Here is a 13,376-nt window from a genome sequence, read left to right on the forward strand (position 1 = left end):
ACTTGATTATTACATATTATTAGATATTTGTTTTCATGCTGGTCGTATCATTTTATCTTGTCATGTTTATTCACCACACCTTGAAAACCGGTCTGTGAAAATATGTCTTATATGAAAGCGGCCCGTGGCGCAAAAAAGTTTGGGGGCCGCTGATTTAAACTCTATGTATTTCTAATATATTTTATTTTTCTAGGCCTCCTTTCCCTAAGTGGCTTTGCGTATTGTCAGGCTGCCATTGTAAATTTTAAAGAACCTGTTCTTAATGACTTGCCTGAAAAAATAAAGGCCAAATAAAATAAAAAATAAAGATTTTAGGTCATTATTTTGCGTGGAGAAGGGTCTGGCGATGCGAGACTACTCAGACAACCACCACCAGGGACCGTGGAAGATGGCAGGAAGACGGAGCAAAGCGCTAAGGACAAAGGTTGGCCTTTCATTCTTACTTTCAGCCTGGCGGGCTAGCGTTTAGCTTCCGTAGTTTCTCATGCATGAGTAAACCAAACTCTGAAAGCCCTCGACACCTAACAATAACATCAAAATTATCCTTGGTTGTGGTTATGCCGTGACACTACTGGGTCACATTCCTTCTGTTTTTTAGAAATGAGACCCAGATATGTATTGAGCGGGACATTTTACAATGATTAAAACTAAAGATTTCTTTAAACTACAGTTTGTAATGTTCTGCAAGATCAAGACAAGACTAATATTTCATAAAGTGCTTGGGGGAAAAATGGAAATCTGAACATCTAAATTTTCCATGACAACTAGCAAACTGTATTTGCTGATGAAAATACGATTGAAAGCTCCAGAACAGCACTAAATGGTGAGATTATTTTGTCAACCCTGTAAAGAGTATCCATCCATCCATCCCTTTATTTAATCAGGTAATCTCATCTTGCCATCCTTCAGTTTACATTCCAGCACACAGTTAAAGGGCATGGTGTCAGCAGGGTTTTTTAATTGAGACGTCACTAATTATCATCTTCATGTTCAAGATTAGATCATCACTGATTAGCCTAAAATTAGACACACACAGACGCGCACACACACACACACACACACACACACACACACACACACACACACACACACACACACACACACACACACACACACACACACACACACACACACACACACAGTCCTGTCTCAACAGAAATGTCAGTGTGATCCTGCAGATACTACCTCTGTGTTTGGCTTCTTTAAAACTCGACTGTGTATTTGTGTGTGTTTGTGTGTGTGTGTGTTACCTCCAGCTGTCTCCACGTGTGCGTCAGGTTGTGTATTTTGCGGTGGAAGTCGTCGGGCAGTTCGGTCCCGCTCCTCTTCAGAGATTCGGCTCGGCCCAGCAGGCTGGTCTTCCTGCTCTCCATCATCATCAGCTCGGCGTGGCTGCTCTGGAGACGGACGACAGGACAGACAGCCGTCACACACACAGACAAACCTAACCTGACTTGGGGGGGTGTGTGGGGGCAGCCTGTTCTCATGAACCATTGGTACTTATAGCTACGAAAAGTAAAGCTCTGTAGTTGGTATGTAATCAACGTATTTATTACTGTCAGCCGCAAGTTGACTTTCACCCAGGAAACAGGTGTTCATGTCCTGAAGAAGTTAAGGAGAAAAACTGTTTGAGGGTTTTAAAATAACTTCCCCTCAGTCTCTCTGATGAGGATTACGCCAAATTCCTATCCTACATTATTAAATAGTAACAATAATAAATTTTTCCTTTTTTTTCTCTCCAGGTGGCAGGAGTGAAAATGAGTCATCAACATTTGTTGTGTTCTGTCTGTTTCAGAATAATAAAGACAGTTGGAGAACAATTAGATACAAAACAGGACGATGTTTTACAGAATTATCCCTTTTTTCCCAAATAATGTACAGATTTTTAGGCATTCTGATTTTTTATTTATCTTTTGGCATTTAGGCCTTGAGTGACTGAGCTTAGACATGAAAGGGGAGAGAGAGAGGGAATGACATGCAGCAAAGTGCCGCAGGTCAGAACCGAACCCGCAACCTCTGCATATAGGATTGAGCCTCGTTACATGGGCGCACTCTCTACCCCCAGGCCACCCAGGCACCCAGATTTTGAGGCATTCTATTATAAAATGGCATGAAAAACGCATTTAGCTGCCATAAATGGAGCATGCCACCGAAAAACCCCTCCCCCCTAGATTAGGGCTGAGCACCGAATGTTTACAGCGTCTGGTTCTGCCCCTGCTACAAAACGTATGTGACCAAAAAAAAGTGCATTTTTTTTTGGTAGGAGAAATAGTTGACACATTTTCTTTAGATATGTTTTGATACGTCTCCACACGGGAGGAAGCTTCTCGAGCCTACAGCTGGGGACTATTTGATATCTTTCAGTTGTTTTCTTCATCGTTGTTGTTTGCAGCTCATCTTGTGATGAAATGTTTGAGGCATTCGTCGCAGTTTTCAGCACGTTTCCCTCTCTGCTTTGACTGCTTTAGAGAGGTAAAACTGTGGCAGCTTCACAGACGTGCGGGAATCAAACGCAGCGGAAGACTGCGGAGTCCTTTCTGGAAACATTTTAAAGAAATTTTGATTCCACCAAGCGTTGCTGAATATCGTCTTGCCTTCTGGTTTATGCCTTTGTTTGAGCGCTGTCGTCAGGGAAGCGAAGAAGCGGCACAACACTTTTTATTCATGAAATACTGTACGTAGGCCTCCTTTCTAATTGGCACTAACCCTTTGAGGTCTAAGGGCATTTTTACATTTCTTTGTAAATTCCCATTTGAAGGATTTTTGCATATAACCTGATTCCCGGGTGTTTCACATCAAAATGTTCAGAACAAACTCAGCTTCCGGTAAACTTAGGCCCAAATTTTTTCTGGAGCAGTGTGTAAAGAGATAATTTGACCCTAAAGCTGAAAAGTTGATGTTCCCTTTTTGAAATTTCTCAAATCTCTTGTGAAAAACAAACCTACACTCAAATGTTTTGGTGCTTGAAATGCGTTTACAAAAGTCTTGGGTTCATAAAAGTAGCAAAATATTGGACTAAAAATAGTAAATAAATGTCTAAAGTGAAATTTAGTAATTTCACTTTTTGAATAGGAATGTTAAACATTGCTTGGACTCGACGGTGCGTCTTTTGTCCTCGGAGGATTTTAAGTGAGCTTACTGTACATAATGAACCGATGCATAAGAGAAAACTCTTGTTGTCTCTCTCTTGTTTTATTCAATAAAAGGACTGCACTTTTGTCTACTCACTAAAACTTAGATGGGGCCCAAAAAATCAAGCCCTACCCGAGCCCGTGCACGTTGTGTCCGAGCCTGGCCCGGCCCGATACATTAACTGGAATTATGATTATTATATATATTATAATTATTATTATTATCTTTTCTGCCATGGCCAGCCTGCTTCATGTGTCAAAGTTTTTTTGCTGTCATAGGCGAGCAGCGTGCCGACACATATGTTGGCACTGCCCACGACTTGTTTAAAATGGTTCCATACCTCTAACTTTCCTCCAAACTTAAAGGTAGGCTAATTCTCCTTTTTTTATTTTTTTATTTACATCTTCAAGCTCCATGTTGCCCTTAAGCTCCACCATACAGCCCAGCAGGCCCGGTGTGGTGCTCCACCATACAGCCCAGCAGGCCCGGTGTGGTGCTCCACCATACAGCCCAGCAGGCCCGGTGTGATGCTCCACCATACAGCCCAGCAGGCCCGGTGTGATGCTCCACCATACAGGCAGGCCGGTGTGGTGCTCCACCATACAGCCCAGCAGGCCCGGTGTGGCACAGCCCAGCATTGATGCTCCAAAAGCCCAAAGGCCCGGTGTGGTGCTCCACCATACAGCCCAGCAGGCCCGGTGTGATGCTCCACCATACAGCCCAGCAGGCCCGGTGTGGTGCTCCACCATACAGCACAGCAGATTAAAAAAACACAAATGCTTGATCATGGGCCCGGCCCGGACCGAGGATAGTGTCCTGAAATATCGGCCGGGTCAAGTTCGGGCTCGGGCAGATAATCTAAACTCTACCGCTCACACGCCGAACACCGTAAGAGAGAGAATGACAAATTCCTCCCTGACCTTCTCTCTCTCTTTTGTATTCCTCATCTTTCCGATGACGATGAGTGCCGCCGCTCTCTAATGCTGCAACTCATCATTTATTGGTTCTTTCTCTCTCTTTTCATTCATTCAATCTGTCCTGAATTTCTTTCAGCCCCGTCTGTCTTCCATCTCTCAGTCTGAACTCATTTTGTCATGACCTTTGTTTCCGCTCCCTCTCTTCCCTCTTCCTCTTTTCAAGCCTTCCGTCGTTTCATTTTTTTTGCCTCATGTCCTTCCAACTGAACAACTTTTTCCTCCTCTTTAACATATTCCAATTCAACATTTTACATCTTCTGTCATCCTCTAGCCACAGTGCTTCTTTCTCTCTGTATCGCTCTCTCCTTTTTCATCTTTTGTAGCTCTCTCTTTTTGTCCTTGTCTGTTCACTTCCAGCGCGCCCTCCACTTTTCAACACTTTACTGTAACACTTCCTCTTCTATTTATTTAAGGCGTCCATCTTTGTCTCCATCACTCTCCTCTCTCTCTCTTCCCTCTATTCAGTTGTCAGCGTAACTCTCCTTCGATGCTTCCATCTTTTGTGTGTGCTTAATTTCCCTCCCTGTCCTCCTCCACCACCCTTTTCTCATTCACCTCTTTTCACACCTTCCATCCCTTTATTTTTGCTCTATTTCCATGTCCTTACCATCCTACCTCTCTCTTCTTTTGGCTTCAACCGGTCCTTCCTTTTTTGCTGAACAACTTTCTCATATCCCTCATCTTTATAATATTCAAATTTAACGTTTTACATCTTCTGTCATCCTCCTACACTGTCTTTTTCTCTCTCTCTCTCTCTCTCTCTCTCTCTCTCTCTCTCTGTGTCACTCAATCTCTCTCATTTTCTTTTTTTTAATCTTTTGAGTCCCTTTATCTTTTGTAGCTCTCTCTTTTTGTCCTTGTCTGTTCACTTCCAGCGCTCCCTCCATTTTTCAACACTGTCTTTTCTGTAACACTTCCTCTTCTATTTACTTAAAGCGTTTCTTTCTCCATCACTCTCCATCTATCGCCTCTCACTTCCCTCTTTTGAGTTGTTAGCGTAACTCTCCATGATTCCATCTTTTTTTTTTGTTGCTTAATTTCCCTCCTCCTCCTCCACTCTTTTCTCTTTCTCCTCTTTTCATTTTCTGCATCGATAGCTACTTGATTCTACTTTTCCCTTGTCGTTTATCATTACCGCCCGGCCCCATTTGAATATTTAAATGTCTCTTCTCTGACTCTGTGTGTGTGTGTGTGTGTGTGTGTGTGTGTGTGTGTTTTTGCTGTGCTGTCATCAGAGAGGCGGCGGCCATTTTTCAACGTCGCCGATTCTGATGGAGATGCTATCGCTCGGCGCGTCGCGGCCATCCATCCCCTTCACTTAGCTAATAGCCACGCCGCGAGAACAGGGGGGGTGGGGGGATCGACAGCAAGAAAAAAAGAGACGAGTGGAAGGTAAATATGTCGGTGTCGCACTCGTCTAACAGTCAGGAAATTATACGATTTATTCGCTGATGGCAAATATTGATTTAAAAAGGGGGGGGGGGGTTGTTCTGCTGCTGCTGCTGTTGTTGTTGTTTGAAGGATGCCACTGATCCAAAGTCAAAGAAAAAGAGGGAGAGAGAGAGGGGGGGAAGGAAGATAGACGTGGCGATTAAAATGCATGAGATCCGAACTTTGAGATAAGTGCTGAGAGAGGGATCTTTGAGAAATGGGACGGTGGGGGGGGGGAGGGGGGGGGAGGAGAGAGATGGGAGTGATGGTGTGAGGAAAGGGAGGACGGAGGGAGGAGGGATGGGGGGTAGGATGCACGGATGGCTAGTTGTGATGTATTCATGCCTCTAGTCAATCTCCATGCAAGGGTGGACTGAGATACACAGGCCTGAGGACGGAGGGAAGAGAAGGGAGGGAAGACAAAGAGAGAGAGAAAAATACTGTAAAGCAGCGGAGCAAGAGGGATTCAGATCCATTACTTAAGTAAAAGTACTAATACCACACCGTAAAAATACTCTGTTACAAGTTCAAGTCCTGCATTGAAATGTTACTTCTGTAAAAGTCTGTAAGTATCGTTAGTATCTAGTAGGTAGAGCGGGCGCCCGTATATAGAGGTTTACTCCTCGACGCAGCAGGCCCGGGTTCGACTCTGACCTGCGGCCCGTTGCTGCATGTCATTCCTCCTCTCTTTCCTTTCATTTCTTCAGCTGTCCTGTCAATAAAGGCCTAAAAATGCCCCAAAAAGAGTAAAGGATCCAACCAGTTGTGTGTTTAATGGTCTCATCATCTCAGCTGGACTTGCAGTCCGTTATATTGTCGGCTAGTTTACTTTAGAATCAAACATCAGATTTTATAAACTACATGTATTCTGTGTGCAGGAATCTTAATGTGTAAAGTAACTAAAGTAACTAGTAACTAAATCTGGAACAGATGAATGTAGTATAATATTTCTCTCTGAAATGTAGCGGAGTAGAAGTAGAAAGTGGCATGAAAAGTACCTCAACATTTGTGCTTAAGTACAGTACTGGAGTAAATGTACTAGTTACAGTAGTTACATGCCAGCACTGACCGTCTGGCATACAATGTGAACTGTACTTCCAAAAAAAAAAAAAAAAAAAAAAATGCTAGCACCCCCCCATCACTGCTCAAAGTTTTCCCCCGTTTATTGGGACGCAAGAGAGTAATGTCTGGAATGACCGAGCGATAGCGAGAGAAAGAGAGGCGATGCACATAAGGGGAGGGGTTAAAGCACATGGGTCAAACTCAAGGCCCGCGGGCCAAATCAAGCCCCTCGCAAATTGTGATCTGGGCCACGTATCTATTAAGATCCACAATACATTTTGGCCCGCCTACTTTTCGTCGATATTATTTTCCATGTTTCAGGCATTTGTTTTAAACATTTTTGTCACTTTTTCTATGATGGCTGAGGAACTTTTTGGCGGACTTTTTTAGGGCTTTATGTCGACTGTAACTCTAAGTCAGGAGACTATATGAGACATACAATAATACAGTTAAATATATTTGACTCCTTTGATTAAATAAAAGCGTGTATATAAAAAAAAAATGTCTGGCCCTAAAGTTGAGATCCCCACTTTTGACCAAAATTTTAATTTTGAACGTCAAACACTTCTTTCCTGCATTCTGGTGATTTTTTTCTGCAACAATTTGTGCCTTTTCTGCATCGATTGTGCTTATGTGCTTAACTTTTCATAGCTTTTTGAACATATGGTTCATGAGAACAGGCTGCCCGACTGTGTCTATACGAGCTAACATCATTTTTTATAAAGCTAAAAAATGCTATCTAGTTTGTAATCTAGTTTGCACTAAAAACCCAAGATCTGGGTTTTCAGATGGATCTACTCTACTACTAGATTTTTAAAAGCTTACTATTTAAAAGAATAAAAACAGACATGTTTTGGGGATTTCATTAAATGTGAATGTGAGAGAGAGATACACACGATCCGGTCTCTAGAATCATAGGTTTCTAAACCTATTTTTAATTATGAGATAATCCTTTCTACCTCTCCTGTTCCATATCTGTGTTTTTTCTCTTTCCTCTTCCTCTCATGAGAAATGTAAAGACCAGCCTGCCCTCTGGCCTCTGGTTTCTGGGATCATCTACGAACTCTCTCTGCTGTTGAAGCCATTTCAAAGTTTGTGTTGATCGGAGCATCCACCCAGTGTCTGGACTACAAACACAAAGCATCAATTGTGACTAATTTAAACTAAATAGTTGTTGCTTCAGAGCCATATTATGTTGGATTTTGCAAAGCTGTTTGCATTTCAGTCCTCAGTAACGTGGCTGTAAAGTAAATAAAGCCCCATAAACATGTACATCGACTAGGAAAAACTAGGACTTTGATTATGTAAAAATCGTTTTTGCTCAATATTGAAATCCGGATTATTTAACACGAGTACGCATTGACTTTTGGAAAGATGTTGCATTTCTTGAAGTCACAAAACAGCGAACAAGTTCAACAAATCAACAGTGAAAACACCTTGAACTGTGACGTTTCCCTTCATGCTTTTCTAAACTTTTTTTGTCCCCATTAAAATACATTAAAAAAAAAAGCTGTCCGAGTGAGTTTTGCGGTCATTCAGAACACAAGACAAAATAAGTTTACTTGCAAAACATGAGGTGCCAAAAAGGTTAATTGTTTTGACATTTCAATATTCAATTGTTTGCCAAAAACAAGCGATAAGCATATTTTTGTACATACGTGTTATAGTATACAGTACATTTTGTATAAAAATGCAGATCTTGAGAACATTTTAAAATGAGTGAAAGCCGAAGACCCAAACCTTAAATATGTTGGCTTTAGGGAAATTGTGAATGGCATTTTTCACTTAATTTTTAGGTTTCATAGACTGAATGATTAATCTATTTATTGAGAAGATAATTGGGAAATCAATCAATAATGCTGACAATTGTTATTTGAAGCTCTAACCTTAGAATACATAAAACTCTACATTGCTATACTGAAAGCAAAGTAGCAATAAGTGGTGGAATGGTGCATCTATATTTCAGCGTAACAGCGTTCATGATGCTTATGTCGTCATAAAATATGTATTACTGCAGGCTGGAAAATATTGTTAGAACAAGGGGTGTAACGGATCACAAAACTCACGTTTTGGATCACGGTTTTGAGTCACGGATTGAGATCAATTTTCAGATCGGCACAAAAAAGGGGGAATTTAAATGATTTATTAGAAATGTGAAAACGTTACCTTTCAACAATAATAACTTCTTTCACCAGTAAATTGTGTTTAAACGACAAAAACAGATAAGAAAAGGGTATTTTACAATAACTTTGAATGCACCACAAGGTTGACAACAGCAGGGACCAAGTGCTAGTTTGTGTTTGTTAGCTCTTAGCTCTTAGCTTTAGTCCCGCCGTTGGAGTCCTCTCCAGTGAAATCCAGTCACACTTTACACCGTTTAGCTGTCAGCATTTGAACCGTGTTTACTCCAGCTGCTAGCTAACGGTAGGCTAACGTTACCCGATGCCGAGAGTAACGTTAGTGTTTACTAGCGTGACATGTAAGGCGCATCAGAGAGCGGCGCAGACATTTAAGTGGCACCGAAATCCGCGTTAGATACCGCTGCCATACAAGGCATATAATACTTAAATGGCACCGGTGCCATATAAGCACTGACTTTTAACATGCAGCGTTCATGTGAAGTGAACATTTCGTTGCCTGTATCTTTTCATGGCAACCCTTCATAGAAATGTATCAGCTTACTTTATGTAACAGCGACAGTAAAAAGGTATTTCACACTATTATTATGGTTAATTATTATTATTATTATTATTATTATTATGGTTCAACTTTGCAACAGTTCACATGCATTCCGAACCGTGAGTGTTCAACTATGGTCCGCTTCAACACCGCTAGTTAGAATAGTTTTTCATTCACTAACAAAGAAGAAAATCCTACATTATCATCAGAAATTCCTACTGAAAGAGATATATTTATATGTAATATATATTGCTATGAATTTGGCTTATGAAAAACAAAAATAAAATGTCAGAGCTTTGCAAAAACACAGAGAAACGAGGGATAAACGCTTGACGAAACAGACGAGAGGGAAAGGGGGGGGGGGGGGGGGCGGGGGGGTGGAATCAACAAGCAATCATAAGTTTAATTTGGTCTCCATATTAATGAGCACGGAGCTGAAATGTCAGCAAAAATGCAGTCATACATGAAAAACATTTAATGCATTTTGAACATTAGTCCCCCCTCATCTCTCTCTTCTCGCAGATTCATCTTATCCGCCAAATGAGAGAAGTTTGTCGGAGGCTGCGTAACGGAACGATTTTGACGGCGCGGCAGCTAAAGTTCGGGGGGGATGCTGGGGGAGTGATAAGGACGCATCTTCATCTTCGTCCTCCACATCTCTTCTCTGCTCTCCATTTCCTCCTGGTCCTCAGACAACACTCTTCTTTTTCTGTCTTTAAATCCTCTTGCTCCTTCTGTTTCCCCTCCTCTTTCCCCTCGTCTTTTCTATGTTTACTTCTTCTGCATTATTGAGCCTGTGTAGTTGTTCGCATAGTTTGGTCCTAACCTCCAATACGCCCCCCACAGGAGGGTTTCATCAATAAGTGTCCCCATAGGTGTCATTTACAGGGGGGGATCAATAATCAAAACTGACCAGTGCAACACGCCCAAAAACCTGTTCTATTTCCTTTACATAAATAAAGACATTTGCACCATAACATGATACTGAAATTGTTACAGAAAGTTTCACCAGAATTCCAGGAAATTATGTGTTTTTGACATTCATGGTTCAGGCTACAAAACTACTTAAAGGTGGTGTAGGTAGGATTGTGAAGAGCCAGGACTTAGCTAAATATTGGCTAAAACTTCTCAGTCCTTCCCCCCAAATCTAACTACAGTCTGTAGGTGGTACCAGAAGAGAGACACACCTTCTCATTCAATGTGTTTCCTTTTTATTTTCATGACTATTTACATTGTAGATTCTCACTGAAGGCATCAAAACTATGAATGAACACATATGGAATTATGTACTTAACAAAAAAGTGTGAAATAACTGAAAACATGTCTTATATTTTAGATTCTTCAAAGTAGCCACCCTTTGCTTTTTTATTAATATTGGAACAAAATCCACTAATTAACCCTGACAAAGCACACCTGTGAAGGTAAAACCATTTCAGGTGACTACCTCATGAAGCTCATTGAGAGAACACCAAGGGTTTGCAGAGTTATCAAAAAAAGCAAAGGGTGGCTACTTTGAAGAATCTAAAATATAAGACATGTTTTCAGTTATTTCACACTTTTTTGTTAAGTACATAATTCCATATGTGTTCATTCATAGTTTTGATGCCTTCAGTGAGAATCTACAATGTAAATAGTCATGAAAATAAAGAAACACATTGAATGAGAAGGTGTGTCCAAACTTTTGGCCTGTACTGTAGTTCTACTGGAACATAGGGTCACTTTCAGTAATTTTATAAGTCCTACCTACTGTCTACTTTAACTGTCATGCGACCGGCTGACAGTCAATGTAATTTCGTATGATAACATACGAACTCGTTCATTAAAATGCGTTGATATAAAAGCTCATGCAACAGTTACTTTGGATGTATATATTAGTTTTTTTTCCTGTATTTATTGTTTATTTTATATTAATGTTTAATATGTTTGTTTGTTTTGATTATGCACTGTTCACTAAGGCACATTCTACATAAGTATACTTATTGTGGCAAAATAACCTTTTCTGATTCTGATTCTGATGTGCCCATGATGAGCAGCGTTCTGAAACTGGGCTAATAATAACAAACAACATGAACCTTTTGTATTATATTTATGAAGTTAAGCGTTAAATAACACTGTCTGTATACTGACTTCCCCAACGTGAAGTTGTGAATGCAGAATTTAATTCTGCAGGTTTATTTGCAATGCAACATTCTTTACAGCTCTACACCGTTTAACTCCTCCCTCACATCCACCGGTTTCTTTTAAACAACGTGTGTGCATGCAGAAGCTACACAAAGACGGGGGTGGGGGGAACACTGTATGCTTGCTTACATTTGTGTGTGTGTGTGTGTAAGAGAGAGTGTGTGTGTGTGTCTCAGTGTCTCCGGTTGAGATGGATGTTCCACTGGCTCTGAAAGAGCAGGAAGTGGCTCTCTGACACCCCATTATACTGCCAGACACTTCAACCTGTGTGTGTGTGTGTGTGTGTGTGTGTGTGTGTGTTTGTGTGTGTGTGAAAGTACAACCACATAAACACCTCTCCATACTGCCTCCAGTTTACAATAATTGCGAAAATTAGCATAGTATGTTTTTCAAAGACATAACAGTCAGATACATGTTCATATTTCCATTTCTATGTAAAGCTTTTACAAATTATAGTTATTACATTTCACTTTACTTTTACTGAACCAATTTCCAATCTTCTTTTTGAATTATTTATACATATTTTACAGCTGTGCTCTGTTTATGTATTTATTTTACACAACAGAGTAATGGATAATAAAGAAATGTAAATGAAATGCTACATATTTATTTGTTTTTATATGTAAATCCTGTTTCTATATTTGGGATAATTTGGAATATTTCCACCTTCTTAATATTGGAAAAGTAAACTACAGTAAACCTTTAACTCTTTAATCTCAAACTAAACTCGTCTTCTGGGCTGCTCACAGTTTCTGAATCTTTCTCTTTCACTACATTAAAAAACCTTCTGTTTGGACAAAAAAAAGAAGCAAAAAAAAAGGCAAAGAGACTTTCTCTCTTTCCAAACGAGGCCACACAACAAAAGACCCCGGCAACGTGTTTTAATTGTCGCCATAGAAACCAGATGAATGAGCCATTTGACTGGCCGGTAAAGACGGCTCACCATTCAGCCTCGCAGCGAGTCGTGTGTGTGTGTCTGTGTGTGTTTCTCTGTGTGTGTGTGTATGTGTGTTTCTGTGTGTATTTCTGTGTGTGTGTTTCTCTGTGTGTGTTGCAGGGAGGTCATTAGTACAAAGCAAAGAGGGTGACATTTCTACCAGTCTGTTGAGAGAGAGAGGAGGAGAGTGAAGAGAAAACAGAAAGCAACCTTTACAGGAGGTGTTGAATGAATTCACAAACTAATAACTGTCCATTAAAAAAGCAAAAGTCTTTTCTACGTGAACTACTGTAGAGTTCGCTTCACTTCAGGTGAGAACGCAATCACACGCAAATACAGGAAGTGAACCAAAAACAGAGCATTTAGTAGCCTGCAGTTTCAACCTTGGCACACAACTGACGGACTTCTATATGATTTAAGGGATGATAACTTTCAGATCCATGAGCTAATATGAGCACACATCGCCGGTCGTCTGTGTGACATCATCAGTCTGTGTGACATCATCATCATCGTCATCTCTCTCACCTTCACTCGCTGTCTGTCAGTTGCTCATTGTTCGCCTTCTTCTAAAATATTAGAAACACTAATGCAGAACCAGAAAACCACAGGTTTGTGTTGGTCAGTGGCACGATCACAGAGATGGGGAACGACGACACGCAGCAAAGGGCAGCAGGTCGGATTCGAACCTGCGCCGCTGCAGGACTCAGCCATCATGGGGAGAACGCTCTTATTGGGTGAACTAGAGGCCGCCCCCCTGCTGCTGGTTTTTTAAAGCTCTTCACGCCCTGGCCCCCCAGCTACAGAGCTGGTTTCATTCCTCCCCATGTAGGTCCCACAGATCCTCCAGCCAAGGCCTCCCCCATGTCCCACGGTCCCGGCTTAAGCAAAAAGGTGACCGAGCCTTTTCTGTCGCTGGCCCTCAGCTGTGGAACCGACTGCCACCTAACCATCAGAAATGCCCCTTAAAATTACAATAT

At 41.2% G+C, this 13,376-nt stretch overlaps 1 protein-coding gene across 1 annotated transcript in view; it reads right to left on the reverse strand.

The window, feature by feature from the left end:
• The window catches only part of akap6 (A kinase (PRKA) anchor protein 6), a 283,712-nt gene that overhangs the window by 87,856 nt on the left and 182,480 nt on the right, over positions 1-13,376 (reverse strand). The window contains exon 18 of the mRNA XM_028566296.1: positions 1,251-1,397. Coding sequence (XP_028422097.1) covers positions 1,251-1,397 — 147 coding nt within the window. The remainder of the gene's footprint in view (positions 1-1,250; positions 1,398-13,376) is intronic.

This window comes from Perca flavescens, chromosome 20 (genome assembly GCF_004354835.1).
Source record: "Perca flavescens isolate YP-PL-M2 chromosome 20, PFLA_1.0, whole genome shotgun sequence".
In the NCBI taxonomy this organism is placed as follows: Eukaryota; Metazoa; Chordata; class Actinopteri; order Perciformes; family Percidae; genus Perca; species Perca flavescens.